Source organism: Protopterus annectens, chromosome 4.part0 (genome assembly GCF_019279795.1).
Source record: "Protopterus annectens isolate FY-2018-M chromosome 4.part0, PAN1.0, whole genome shotgun sequence".
Taxonomy (NCBI): domain Eukaryota; kingdom Metazoa; phylum Chordata; order Ceratodontiformes; family Protopteridae; genus Protopterus; species Protopterus annectens.
This window is the reverse complement of record NC_056733.1, coordinates 1,795,835,083-1,795,850,817: the sequence shown is the minus strand read 5'-3', so window position 1 is coordinate 1,795,850,817 and position 15,735 is coordinate 1,795,835,083. Positions and strand designations below refer to the sequence as shown.

At 39.8% G+C, this 15,735-nt stretch overlaps 1 protein-coding gene across 1 annotated transcript in view; it reads right to left on the bottom strand.

The window, feature by feature from the left end:
• The window catches only part of FAM114A2 (family with sequence similarity 114 member A2), a 1,115,082-nt gene that overhangs the window by 63,639 nt on the left and 1,035,708 nt on the right, over positions 1–15,735 (bottom strand). The window contains exon 14 of the mRNA XM_044069930.1: positions 9,865–9,918. Within this exon, the coding sequence (XP_043925865.1) occupies positions 9,865–9,918 (54 nt within the window). The remainder of the gene's footprint in view (positions 1–9,864; positions 9,919–15,735) is intronic.

The window sequence follows — 15,735 nt, the reverse complement described above, 5'->3', positions numbered from 1 at the left end:
ACAAACTTTCTGTGTACCAAACTATAAGATTTGCAATAATGAACACCACATGTTTATGAAAATGAACTGTCAAAAATAAAACGAAAGTGTGCCTATCTGAGGTGTCAGGAATGCGAAAATTGAGTGGACACCTGTGCGTCTCTACTTTTTCTCTGGTTTGTGTTTAAGAGGCTCTGACATTTCGGCTGGTCCATAAATTGCAGAAATGCACTTTATTTATTATTATTCTATATTATTTATTCTATTTTATTCAGTGTATGAGTTGACCTACATAAAGCCTAGGTTGATTTAGTGTAAAGTTTGTCGAATGTTTATCTTTTGTTTTTTACTTCAGTGCAAATACGCTCAGTGTATCAGTTGACAGTAGTTGCATAGTTAGTTGTATTTTTGAAGCATGAGCACAAAAAAATAAAAAACGTATCATAATGTATGATCCCCATGAGGTTTAAGGTTTTTAGTATTCACAGTATTTAAAATGTAGGCACACCCATTATACATTTTCTTGATAGCCTGATATATTTTTAATGCGCTTTGCTTTTTTACCTTTTTATAATAAAGGAGAAGTTTGTGTGTTTGGATTCATAATAAAGTGGAGGATTATTTGGCTGCCTGCTTGGTCGTGGTTCGTTTTTTGTTTTTGGTCAAGGATTTTACCTCAGAATCCACATCCTCATCACATGAAACCTGTTCCTTGGGCTTCTTAAGAGGAGTAGAAGACCACGGGGGAATTAGAACAGAGACCCCATGATGGGGCTTTAAAGCCATAAGGGCATTAAAAAGACCCTGTGTGAAGTCCTGCCATTCACACTGAGGATCCTGGGAGCAGGAGAAAGATGCTTAGGTTTCTCCTTCTTTTTCAAGGGGATGTCAGCCCTACAGAACTTAGGTGGCTGAGTCCCCTGATGACACACTATAAGAGTAGCCGGAGTCTCCTATCTAACAAGGACTTGCAGAACACCCCTAGGTCCTTGGGAAATAATCAGCCGCAGTTCCCCCTGAACATCCAAAATGGATGTCTGCACAGCCTCCAGGGACGTGCAAGAAGGTGGATCCATAAAGGCCTTAGAAATGGTCATGTCAGAGGAATCCAACTGAAAAAATGGGTGGTCCTTTGGGCTTTCACCAGCCTCAAAGGAGACATCCAGTGGAGGTGGTACAGCCAAAGAATCTGACCATGTTTTCCTGGCCTTCTTCTTTGTGGTCAGCCGATACTTGGGCTGGGACTATTCCTCTACTGTACCCTTAGCCAACAATTTAAGACATTGGTTCTCTAAGTAAATGGCTAAAGAGGAGAAACAAGTATGTAAGGTCTTTGGAACAAGCATCTAACAAACAGGGCAAGATGTATGGTCGTGAAAAGCACCTAGGCAAGACAAACACTGCTTGTGATGGTCCTTAAGGGGAATTTGTCTCGCACACTGGCATTTCCCCTTTCTGGATAACATGAAACCAATATCCACAAAAATAAAGGGAGATAAGAAAAAAAACCCAAAGGGGCACTTATCTGAAAAACTGATAGGTAGCCGGCAGATGAACGAGCTTTCTGACAAATGAATGAAAACAGCATTCAGACTGGTGGCAAAGAAGTTCTGAGGATGGCATGCCCATATGTCACCTTTATGCCCTATGCTGGGTGTGGGGAGTATACATGTGATGTACAACATCCCTTTTACAACTTAAGGCTTTGGTGTGCTGGCCAGACATTGGGCTGCCCTTGTCAGGGACGTTCCCTATTACAACAAATACTGCAACAGTGATATAGAAGTTTATTATGCAAATATGACTGGCAGATATGCAGTGGGGTTTTGTACAAGCACTTACTTCTACAAGGTAAATGGATTAGGCTGTCTGTGGTTGTGTGACCATCAATAGGGAAGTATTCTCAAATAAAGCTTTAAAAACTAATGGAACAGCAGGATATTCAGTACCGAACAGCTACAGATACTTTTTGTGGAGTCTTAACATTTTTTTTGAACCTCATATGAAACATTCTCAGATGAGATTTAAGGTCTCACCAAAACTGACACCATCTGATGGAGACCCCAACAACATGTTTTCTTCCTCATTTCTGCTACAGTTAAGAGAAGAACACATCAGGGAATAATAATTTAACTCCTGATCTTCAACAAGAACCTAACCATATATTCATGAACAAGAACAAACATTACATTTTAAAAATCTTGCTGAACCTTATTTTATACACTGCCCAATATGCATAGGAATATCTCTGCATGCAACAATATTTTTGACAGACTCTGCCACATACCCCTCAGCCTGGAAACATCAAAAATCTGGAAAAGGCCCATGAAAAATAGGTACAAGTCTGTATGCTGATTAACATCTAATTTGCATACATAATTACGTAACCCCATCCACTCCATTGGAATTGTGGGATACCAACTTTCAAATGAAAATTGAAGAACTGACAGCCAAAATATGGCACCAGAGTCCCCCTGCAGCCATTCCAATGTCCCATTACATGGCTATTTTGCATTTACCATAAACACTAATGTGTGCATACTGCTTTACTTCTACAATGATTATTTGGATTTTATTTTTACATTTTACAGCACAACAATGCACAAACACTAACAGACATCTGGTAAACAAAGCAATACTGTACTGCTCACAATGAAAATAGACTTGGCATTAAAATGTCTCTGCCCTTGAAACTCACATTCACTGAAACAGCACTGAAACCCACACCACATCCAAAGAAAATGTATCTGGCCAGTGGTGGATAAAGATTACCTTTGGGCTGTTTTCAAATCATTGGCCCCTTACACACAAAACAAGAAACATACATGTGTTCTTTTCTTTGATACACCTTCCTGAATTTATTAAATTATATTCCTTGTATAATACAACACACTTGTTAGAGCGCATTTTAAATTTATTGTTTGAACATTTTTCCAGTAGACTGTACTGTAGACAATGAAACAAAATACATGAAGCAATGATGACAAAACTACCCAATTCAGAACATTTCCATCATGAAAGTCTACTTCCACACCCACACTATAAATAGACTGATAGTAGTATAAGCCATAGGCATGTTGCACAGCTTCTCGCACATTTTTTCAATTTCATATTTTCTGGGGGGGGGGAGCTAAGGGTCAAAAACCAGGGCCACATTTTAAACATTGCTTGTATAATTTTGTAAAGTTGCTAGAATAAAATGTTGCATTACCACCATGCATTTCACTGGCAAGTCTTGAACCCATGACCCTATGCACTACAGTCAGAGCAACATACCACTATGCTAAATCAGCAGCTTCCTAAAAAATAGGAAGACTGAAACTTAATGGCTATCATTTAGTGAATTCATTTCTCACTTCTCAGCATAGCTATCAACCTCTGAGCACAAAAAACCTGGACAAAGCCAATAATGGGGGAATACAAATTCAGTTCTCACTTTTCATCATAGCTCCAAACTCTTAGCCCAAAAATACTGGAGAAAGCTCAGTGGTGGCTAGGGACTTACCAGGGACATATTTTAAACATTGATTGCATAGCTTTGTAAAGTTGCTAGAATAAAATGTGTTACCACCATGCATTTCACTGGCATGTCTTGAACCCAGGACCCTATGCACTACAGTCAGAGCAACATACCACTATGCCAAATCAACAGCTTCCTGAAAAATAGGAAGTCTGAAACTTAATGGCTATCATTTAGTGAATTCATTTCTCACTTCTCACCACAGCTCTCAACCTCTTAGCACAAAAAACCTGGGCAAAGCTCACAAGTAGTGGTGGCTAGGGACTTTAGGCTCTTTTTACCCTATACCAAAGATACAGTTTGAGCCAGAGTACCTCTAGCCACCAGGTGTATTAATGTAGGGCATTTACTCACACACACACAAACACACACACACACACACACACACACACACACACACACACACACACACACACACACACACACACACACACACACACACACACACACACACACACACACACACACACTTAGTTTCCTTACTTGGAGTCTTCAGCTGCAGAATTGCCATTCCTGCTCATCTCCTTAGAGTCTTCAGTTACAGAATCACACACACTGCAGAGTTGGTTTCCTTGTCACTCATCTCCTTATTTGGAGTCCCAGCTACAGAATCACAGACACACACTGCAGAGTTAGTTTCCTTGTCACTCGTCTCCTTGGAGTCCGCTGCAAATTCTGAAAGTTAGTTTCCACAGTATCAAACGTTTCTTGCCGTTCCCGCTCGCATTTGAGCAGCCAGGCCAGCCAGAAATGCGTGAGCTCTTTGAGCTTATTTCCAACAGGCTGGTAGCCCTGACAGCTGACGTCATCACACAAGTGATGACGTCAGTTCTAACAGCGCGGAAATTAAAAAAACAAAAGAAAAAAATCAGAAATTTGAGAATCATGGCACCCCTTCATTTGAACCCTAAAACTAGGTAAAAAACAAATAATTCGCACAGTTGGGAGGTAAGTTCTGCCAACATTCAAAGTGGGAACTTTTTGGACAGAATTTCCAAATCATTGGGATCTTATATAAAAGATACAGAAGATTCACTGCACAAAATGAAACATATTGTTTTGGTGAAATTTACTATTGGGCAGTGGTGGATGTGGTGTCTTTGTACACATCCAAAGAGCATAAGTTGGTACTACACTGCACAATTTTTAAGTGAGGATCCTCATCAAAGTTTAATTTTGAACTTACTGCACTTCTTTTTACATTAAATTGTTTTCATATTTGAAAGTAAATATTTTTTCAAGAAAAGATGGTAGCTGCTAAGGGTACTTTTACATAATTACATAAGAAACAATAAGCTAACTCTTGATCCTCTTCCTCATCAGCAACCAACCTGGATGAAGGATCTGGTGAGGGGAAACACTTTTCTGATTAGCTGGCCAGAGGTAGCTAAAATGGCAGGTCTGAAGGGATGTTTGTATGGAGATGCACAGTTTTGTAGTCGACAAAGGCTAGGGAGCATCTGAAAGACATGTCCCAGGGCTAGGTACCCATCCCAAAGAAGTAGGTTTGGAGGTTTACAATTCTGCTTAAACTCCAATATAATCACTAGATTTCCTGGAACACGGTGATATCTGGTGAGGAATGGCCTTCCCCTCAAGTTGCACCAAGAGCTGGCCAATGATGGATGCCTGAAGACTGGCATCATGCTGGGATAAAGATGTAATTTCTGGACAAGCCTAGCATGCATTCACAAAAAACACCCTTCTGTTAATCTACAAGGGGTGTTTGACATATAGCCGTGTACTTAAGGAAGGTGCCAAAGTTGGGAGCTTACTCTATAGCACCTCCACAGAGTTGAAATATCCAGGCCTCTGCATGAAAGACTGGTTCTCTATGATCTAACACATCATGCATGTATTTTCTGAAAGCCAATTCCTCAATTTAAACTTTTTTAAATAGCATTTATTTTTAATTTTTCTCAGCCTTAGAAGAGAAGACATTCCTGTGGGAGAAGATGAATATACCTCTCTACGGAGAGAAAGTTCCTTGGTGCTCTAAAAAGCCTTAAGGTTTTGTTATTCTTTTTATGGTCTTCTTTTGAAATTTGAACACTTTTTTGATATGGAGTTCAAAGCTTAGCACACGGTGGACATCTCAATAAATAATACAATGAAACAGTAAAAAAATATCAAAATAGGTACTTCTGTTGCTGAACTTTACCTGGATGATACTAAAAGACGGACAACCAAATGCAGTGATCACAGCAAAATGAAATGAAGGTGGTATGGGCTGCTCTCCTTTTTCTACTCAGCATCCACCTGACAGCTATGGTGTGGGGAGGAGACAGGTCTGCTTTGTAGATGTCCAAACCTGGGGAAGTCAGACCAGATGGGCTGGTGTTCAAATGGGGCTAATTCCCATCTAATATGAATGGTACTGCAGTAGTGATCCCCAAGAAGAACATATGCTTTTACTACATTCCCAATACTTTTTTAAGACACTGTTTCTGTTTACCATATACATTCAATGTCTTGCCATAGCCTGAAAAAACTGAACATTAAGCATTATATGCAAAAGAAATTACATTGGCTGTTATCAAACAAGTGACAATCCAAGTGTTTTATCATTCATATCGACTTTAGTGTATGGTTTTGGCATTATCATACACACAAATCTCTCTAGTGCATGCTATGTGTGCCAGTACCCATCCAGTAATGGAAGTAAAAATTTCATAGGTTCATAGGTTGGTACTAGGCTATCAGCCCTAGGGCCTATACAAGCCTAGCCATAACAATTCCCTGGCTATTTCTTCCCACATTATTTACTTTCCTGGACCCCTGTCTAGCAGGGCGACTGACGTGATCCCTGGGGTGAATTTCCTTTCTCCCATCCAATCGTCAAGGTTCCTCTTGAAGAGGTCCAAAGAGGCACTCTGCTTGACATGTATGGGCAATCTATTCCAGAGTCTGGGGAGTCTCTGGGTCAGGAACCTATCCCTCCAGCATGTTTTGTTTATTGTGATGACAAGGTTTAGATCCCCGGAGCGTGTAGCTCTGAGGGATTGGGATTTCTTTAAGTGAAGCATGTCCAACAGCTCTGGGTTTGACATGGCCTTATATGTTAAGCAGAGATCGCCTCTGAGTAGATGATATGTGACAGAGTATAGCTGGAGTTTTTTAAGGCGGTCAGCGTAGGGCATCTGCTTTAGGCCTGTGATTCTTTTAGTGAGGTATTTCTGAGGCCTTTCCAGTTGTTGCAGATGTCTTGAGAGGTACATACCAAATGGGGTGTTGTATTCTATAATGGGTCTAATGAGGGATGAGTACAGTGAGACAATGACCTCCTTTTTCTGGATGAAAAGCCCTTCGTGATGAGGTGTGCCACATAGAAGGATTTCCTGACTGTTGTGGCGATGTGGTTATCGAAGGTGAGACCACTGTCCATCTGTGTCCCTAAGTCTCTTATCACACTTTCTGTGTTTAGTGTACTGCCACCTATATGGTAATTCATGGATACATGTTTTTTTCCCAAAGGGGATAACAATACATTTCTTGGCATTGAGCTTGAGCCCATGGCTCTGGCACCAAGCATCTGTTTCTGTAAGGCCCTTTTGTAGAGTATCCACATCATTTGGGTATTCAATAATGGCTCCCAGTTTGCAGTCACCTGCAAACTTTGTTAGCCAGAGTCCCTTAGTGTTGACCTGTACTTCAGAGAAGTAGATGGCAAACAAGAGTGGCCCCAGGACTGAACCCTGAGGTACTCCACTTGTCACTTGTCTGGAGCTGGATTTGGAGTTGGCTACTTTTACAGTGTGGGTTCTATCAGTAAGCCATTTAGCAACCCATTGGGTGACATAGGGATTAATGCCCAACTTAGTAAGTTTATCGATGATTCCAGAGCGGGGATGGTGTCAAAGGCCTTGGCAAGGTCTAGATAGGCTGTGTGGACCACCTTACCCTTGTCCATGGCTCTGGAGACTAATTCAAAGAAGTCAATCAGGTTCAGGAGACAAGATCGGCCCTTCACAAACCCAAACTGGGTGGGGTCCAGTGTTTGAAGGTTGCCAATGTCTTTGTTTATAATTTCCATGATAATACGCTCCATGGCCTTGCAGATACGGCTTGTCAGAGTGATGGGACTGTAGTTTCTGGGATCCAAGGTGGATCCCCCCTTGTGGATTGGGATAACTGTAGCTCTGCGCCACTCAGTGGGCACGAAACCTGAGGTGAGGCTATGATTAAACATGACACTTAGGTGAAGTGCCAGTTCATATTGTAGTTCATGTAGTACACAGCCCGGGATGTCATCTGGTCCCATGGATGCTGTATTCTTGGCTTTAGAGAGTGTGTTTTGTACCTATGTGGCCATTATTACTGGAATTTGGCAATCTTCCGGTATTGAGATGGGCCATTTAGGGGTGAGAGGGGTGAAGTTGGCACTGAATCGATCTGCCAGGATATTGGCAATATCCTTCGGATCAGTATATTTAATGCCATTCTGTTTTAGCTCAGAGCAGATCTGAGCATTGCCATTTAGATTCTTGACATAGTTATAGAATGCTTTGTGGTTGTCTTTGGAATCTTTGGCAATTTTATTTTCATAACTAGCTTTGGAGGATTTTATGAGGCATCTCAGTTTCTTACTGAGGCTAGTAAGGGAGTTTTTTGCATCCTGGGATTTTCCTCTTTTCTGCAAAACTTTCTTCCTTTTGTTGTAAAGTTTGTTTATGGCAGGGGACCAACCAGATTGGCTTCCTTTTTTTGGATGAGAGCATTTTGGTTCTATTTGGGATGGCACGATTCATGCATGAGTGGATGTGCTCGTACAGTGCCTTAGTGTAGGATTCAGCAGTTGAACTTTCAGTTACCATCTGCATGGGTGTCATGAAGTTTGTCACTTCTGACTTGAGTAGCATGAAGTTGGCTTTGGAGAAGTTTTGTATGGTGGGGGTGGGTTGTGGATGTTAAGGGTGATTAGCTTATGGTCAGACCTGACTAACGAGGGGGTGACCATAGGTATGGAGCATTGATTTCCCATGTTGGTAATGACCAGGTCTAGGATAGTGGAGCCCCTGGTGGGACTATGGATTAGTTGATCCAGGGCGTTGGAATTTATGAATTCCAAGAACCGTTGCGCAAAGGTGTTGGGACATGAGTAGTTTTCCCAGTTAATGGCAGGGTAGTTAAAATCACCCAGTATTAGGGTGTTTGGTTCTATCTTAATATTTTCCAGTATGTTTAGAAAGGTATAGTGAGAACCTTGGGGCATGGTGGGGGATCTGTAGCAAGCTACAATTTGGATTGCAGTCTTACCTAGTGTTAGTTGCACTTGGAGAATTTCAGACACATTGTGTTGGCCAACTATCCTGGTGGTGTGAATATCCTTGGTGAATATTGACACTCCTCCACCTTTAGTGTTTTGGTCCTGGTTTGTTGGCCGAAAAGTGTGGTAAGAGTTGTAGCCTGGTATTGCAGGGGTGCTCTCTGGAGCCTTGAACCAGGTCTCAGTTACTGCACAGACATCGATGTTCTCCATTTTTAGGAGTGCCTCGAGAGAGTGCATTTTGAGGTTTAGACTTCTAACATTGAGTAGCATTACCTTCAGATTTTGCTTTCTTTTCATAATAATGTATCACAGGCTTTTTGGTCTGCTTATATTACAAGCAAAACTCCACATGCATATTAACTGCTGTTATCCACAAGCCAGGCTTTTTAGAACAATCTTAAATCCCATTAGAGGAGACAAATGTAAAGTATAACACTAAAACCAACATTCAAAGCTTTTTAAGTGCATCCGTTTATTCATTTTATTATAAAATCACCTCATATTCTAAATTGTCTGGCATGCAACAAATTAGACATTTTGTTTAGTGCACTGGCTAAATTAAATACAGAAATGTAGAAAAATGTGACTCTGTTAGTTTAATTACTTGTTCATTGCCTGATTAGTCACTTAATCCAATTCTGGCTAATGGAGGAGCCAGAGCCAATCCTAGCACTTGGTGGCTGCAAGGCAGTGAAACTGCACCTAGTTATGATGCCAGTCTGTTGCAGGATACACACTTACATTAACTCACACATGGCAAGCAAAACTACAAGCAAATTGCAAGACTGACAATTCTCCTACAATGACTAGAGAATTTTTTCAGTATTACAGATTCCTAACAAGACTGCTGCTTTCAGCTGTTAGTGTACAGTATCTAGAGGAACTAGAATGGGCTCTATATCATACATCACAGAGAAAGTCTACAGAATTTAACAAGGTTATTCTAATCTAACGAAAACACTTTTAATAATAAAAACAGCAATGGGTTTCGGGTCCATAAGGGAATAATGGGTATGAAGCACATGAAATTTAATGAAAAAGGTGATACAAACACAAGTACTTAACACTTTTAGAAGTAATAAACATTAGAACTGACCTCTAAGAATACGGTGGTGATTAAAGGGTTAAGAACGTCTGCTTTCTCCTTCATCTGGAAAAAAAAAAACAATTGCAGGTCTGATTTAAAGTATGCATTATGCATCCACAGTAACAAAGTGCAGTTCAGAATCTGCCATAAAAGTAGCTATCCAAATCCGTATGCTAATGTATAAAATGCAACTAACAAGAGTAGAATCCATCAAGAAAGCAGAGTAGACAATTTCTTTCACAGTCTAACATCAGAGAAAATCCTTTATGTCAGCTCTCATAGTCACACATGCAAGTACAGAAACAATATCTCAAAATGTTTCCCTACAGCCTAGAAAGAAGCATCAGTGTACAGTACAGATGACAAATTAACACCTAGAAGGAAATCCTAGGAAAAATCATCAAGCAAGGTGAGGAAGGCAGGGGAACAAGAATCCATGACTATATAAATATATATCCCAGCAGAGTAAAACTATTATCTCATCAGTCTAAATACACTAAATAGCTATGATATTGTTCATCTCAAAATAGGCCACTGAAGTAGCCCATGTTTTCATAGGGAACAGGATTAGGTTGCAGAAAGCTTCCATAAGACACACAGATACACAATTCTCAATCAATACAGTTTCATAGTACACCAGACGCCTGCTGTAGGTCTTTCTGACAGGGCAAGCAGGGGACTCAAGTCATTATTAAAAACTTCACTGACAGAGATGAAGTGGGAAATAGCCAGTCTACATGGCAAAAAATGAAGCACAAACAGGACACCCTCACCATCCCATTTTGGTCTTATTCTCATAACTACTAAATGCTTTTTTTCTCACTTACAGTTTTTATTTGCTGTAGACGTTAAAAGGCTTTATCGCCAAAATATATGAGAAATTCTCATGATTTTTTTTTTCAGTGAAGAAACTGAAATAATTACTTATGCAATAGCATTACAGCTTGCTATAGCTTCAGTGTTAAACAGCAGCTGCATCTTGAACTTTAGGACAGTATTCATAGTTTCAAGGTTCACAATTTCATAGCAGTTAATTGGGAAAAGCTCCGCCACGCCTATATACAAATACACTAATCACAGGTTATTTGCGCTGAATAAGTAAATGCAAAAGCTTTTGGTAAAAAAACTCCCACTTTTGTGCAATGCATAAACTTGCTGAAGTTAATCTTTAATTATGTATGAAGTACTACATGACAATGTAAGGGCTCATATAACATTGGTAGTATTAAAGTGTCATGGATGAACACAGCCATGTGCAAGCACATTACAAATACTTGAGGCAAAAGGCAGACACAGCTATTCTTATTAAGTTTTAAAAATATAAAGGGGTTTTGTATGTTTTCTATAGGGCTATCCTTATGTGGACACCATGACTGGTTTCTTAAAAGAGTGGAAAGGGGAATACAGGAAAGCCTGAAAATGGGAGACATAACAAAGAAGGAAACACAGAAGGAGCACATCAGGAGGGTTGTGCTAGAGGGGGTGGTAGATGAAGGGTATTATAGAGTCCCACCATTTTTCAATTCTCTTTTACGTAGGTGGGTAGTTTGTGTAGGAAGGAGGCTACAGGGTGTATGAGAGAAGATTAGGAAAGGAGGATAGTGAAAAGGAGTTTGACACAGGATGACACCTGGTCCACAGGACCTCACACAATTTCACTGCCTAATGGTGTTGCAGTGGAAGACCCCGAAGTTGAAAGGGTCAAGGCGTGTGGTGGAGCAGTAGTCAGTGCCAACAGGGGCAGCATGTCTTGAACATGCTGAACAGCATCCTGGACTGGCTGATTTGTCTTTGCTCTACCTGCTTCACCAGATCCTCAACCAAGTCCTGAAGGGAACAGTCAGTATGGTTTACCAGGCTGCACCATACCAAGGTGCCTACAGGACCAGTGCCATTGCCATGATCCTATAAGGACGTCCCTGAACAGGCAGGGAGTGATTGCTCCTTGACCTGGGCGTAATGTAGCTGGGCTGCTCCAAGGGATTGCAGATCTGTAAAAAAAATAACATAAATGAGAAAGAAATGTAAAAAGAAAGACAAAGGAATGCATAATTAAAATAAAGAGAGAGGGAGGGTAGAGAGACAAAATGTAATACATTAGTGCAATCTGTATTAACAGTAATTTCTTATTTTTATCAAATCTTTATTTAGAAAAAAATATTCTGGGAAATAATACTGGAAAACTGTGAACAATGAGTATGATAATATCAAATGTTGGCGATTTTTACATTTGCAAACTGATAAAGAGAAGCTTGTGAAAGATAAAAAATGATAATGCATTTGAAACGTTTGACTGATATGGATCATGCAGCAGTTATGTACTGAAAGCACTTTACTTTTTATTATATTTGTGTATGAATTATTTAAGCAATAACCCACGCCTGGGTGTGGGTAATGCTGGATTTACCCATGGTTGGTGTGGTTTGATGATGAGGGCGAAACCCAAGTGGCCAAACAAAGACAACCGTGGGTATATCCAGCATTACCCACACCCAAAAATGGGTTATTGCTATTATACAATGACATTATTTAAGAAAAAAAATACTTACTTTTCTTAAATAATGGCATTGTATAATGCCTCCTTGCCTTGCTGCCCTTCCGCAGCTGTCCAGTATTCTGCGGCAGTTCTGATGTACTTCGCATGCATATGGTTACGCAGTACATCAGAACTGTGTGTGTGGAAGCAACGGAGAAAGGAAGATCTCCGTTGCTTTTAAAAACTTGTCTCACTATGTTAAAAGAGTTTAACATAACAAGATAGCTTTAAAAAAAAAAATGGAGATTTTCCTTTCTCCGTTGCTTTTTTTAAAGCTGCTTCGCTATGGTAAACAAGTTTAACATAGCGAGACAGCTTTAAAAAAGCAACAGAGAAAGGAAGATCTCTGTTGCTTTTTTTTAAGATATCTCGCTATGTTAAACTCATTTAACATAGCGAGATAACAGCAACGGAGCTCTTCCGTTCTCCGTTGATGTCCAAAAAAAAAAAAAAAGACTTATACTAATGGAAAAACTTCGGGCAACCGGACCTTTTTTTCATTAGTATAAGTCTTTGATTTACAGCGTGCACACTGACCAATCAGCGTGCACGTTTTGGAATATTAATGGGGGGTCGTTGTATAATTCTGGATTTTTACTTACAAAGTAAAACTAATAAGAAAATTCAATTCATCATTAAACGTTTCTTTTGGAATGACACTTTTTTTCAGAATCATGTTTTCATACTCACAAGCATCTTAGGTCAATCTTTGAAGGCATCTTTCTTTCTGTACCTGGTTATATAATATATCCTATTCTGCTGCACTTAGAAGACACAGAGGATGGTCCCTTACTTACCATAGGTGTGTTCAAATCTTTCTTCCATGATTGCATTTATTAATCGGTAAAGCATAGAAGTTATTCTCGTACTGAATCTATTTGCTTATTTTGTATGAATTGTACCGAATCTATCCACTTACATGTTTACATTTTCTAACTATCAAAGCAGCAAAGCACAAACTTTATAAAGTATTTCTTCTGAGTCCATCTGCACTACTATATACACTTGTCTACTGCAAGTTGAACTACAAAATCCTGACTTCCTTTAAACTGTTACATTTTATGTTTGGGTACAGCTTGAACCTTTGGTGATGGGTACTTTCTTCAACCTTTGCAAATATTTCCATTGAAATTGCTGCTTTATGCTATGCCTTGCATACTTTCCATGCATTTTTAAGTCAGATCATGTAAACTTGATGTAGTCAACACAATTTTAAATACTGAATGTAAGCCATTGAACAGTGCAGTTCTTATTAACCGTTGTTCTGTTCATTCAGATGTTACTTAATCCCACCCAATCCCCTCTCTGTTTAGGGGGTAGTGGCTAACTGAGGTCAGCCATCTTGTACATGCAATTACTCTTTTGGTATTAATGACGGTCTTAAACAATTATCAAATTAATGAATAGTCTGTTGCCTAACACAAGCCATTTTTTAAACCTGTCTACCTATAATAGCTAATAGTTACACTATACGAAATCATGTGGCAATACAAATATATTCTTAGCTGCTTGTACATAAATATATATACATGAATGAGTATTTTATATGTACACTTATAGGTTCATAGATTCATAGATTAGTACTAGGCTAACTTCCCTTGCAAGCCATTTTAAACCTAGCCAATTATCCCTTGGAAGACTCGAACCCTGCACCTTGTGTTTGTAAGGCAAACACCTTAACCATTAGGCCAACCTCCCAACCCCTTACATTTATCTTACTCATCTGTGTGCATTTGTAATTATACACAAAACTATGTCTGCACATTAATACACTGTATTTGTAAACAGATGCATTTCTGTTTACATATATGTTTATGCCTACTCACATACCTCTCAGCTTTCAAAATCATAGCAGGGTGCCATCAAAAAAAGATGAGGGTCCAAAATTATAGCACTCAAAATATGCATATACATAAATTTGTCCCCCTGGGGGTGAGGGCTCAAATGTGTAAATTTACCTTCAGACAGGTACAGCCTATAAAATTAGAGCTTTTGTGGAGCTATCTGATACATACCTATATCACTCTACCAAAAAATGTATCCTTATTATAGTGTAAAAAAATACCATGTCTGTTTTGCATTTTTCACAGTCTTGTTTCCTTTCTGCTCATCACAACATTATAAAAGCTTTGCAGTATACTATTACACACACACACACACACACACACACACACACACACACACACACGACCCATTATAGCCAATTCTTTGCATCTTAGATGTCCGCTTGTGAGCAAATGAATGACTGACTACATAATCAGTGGCCCATAAATATATTTCAGCGCGCTGCTGTCTGGACAATAAGTATAACCCAACAAACCTCCCATCATGCCATCTCGACCACTTGTCTCGAGAATCAGGAACAAAGACCCAAAATCAGGAAGAGATTTAAAATATCGCTCAGTTAGGAAGTTGCTAGTGCCAGGCCTGGTGTAAATTTCCTATTCCCCATCCACTGGTCTAAGTTGCACTTAAACTGGATAATAGACAAACTCAGTTTCACATGGATGGGAAGCCTGTTCCACAGTAGGGGCAGTCTCTGACACACATCTGTCTCTCCAGCATGTTTAGTTTAAGGCACAGACAAAATTCAGGTTCCTAGACTTTGTATTTCTGATACTGTTTGACTTATGAATATACAGGAGACTCAAAATTATGGGGTTTGATGATGTCTTCTAAGTCAGACATAGATCACCCCTCAGCAATCTATAGGAGACTGAATAGAGGGAAAGAGCTTTAAGACACTCTGCGTAAGGTAGATTTGTTATGAATTAAGGAACCACTGCAGTCGCTCTAGTTGCTGCATATGACTGGTCATGTACATACTGCAGTGAGAACTGTACTCTATGACTAGTCTGATAAGGGCAGAGTACAGTAGGATAATGACCTCTTTGGACCTAGATGCCATGTGTTTATTTACAAGTTGCACGACATAAAAGGTCTTCCTCACCACTGTGGCCATGTGGTGGTCGAAGATAAGGCTGCTGTCTACTTGAAACCCAGAACCCCGACAAATGGATCAACTCTTAGGGGTATATTATAAACATGGTAATTAGCTGGGCTGGTTGACTTTTCAAAGGGTACAATTATGCAGTTCTTAGCACTGAGTTTGAAACCATGGCTTTGGCACCATTTGTTAATCAGAGATAGGCCTTCTTGAAGAATGCTAGTGTCTACAGGAGAGTCAATGATAACCCCTGAGCTTGCAATCATCTGCAAGCTTATTTAGCCATAAATATACAGCGTTTGCTTCCATTGCAGAGAAATAGATGCCAAAAAGGAGTAGGTCCAGTACCAAGCTGTGTGGGGTGGGGGGGGGGGTCTCTGTTAATGACTGGCCTCTT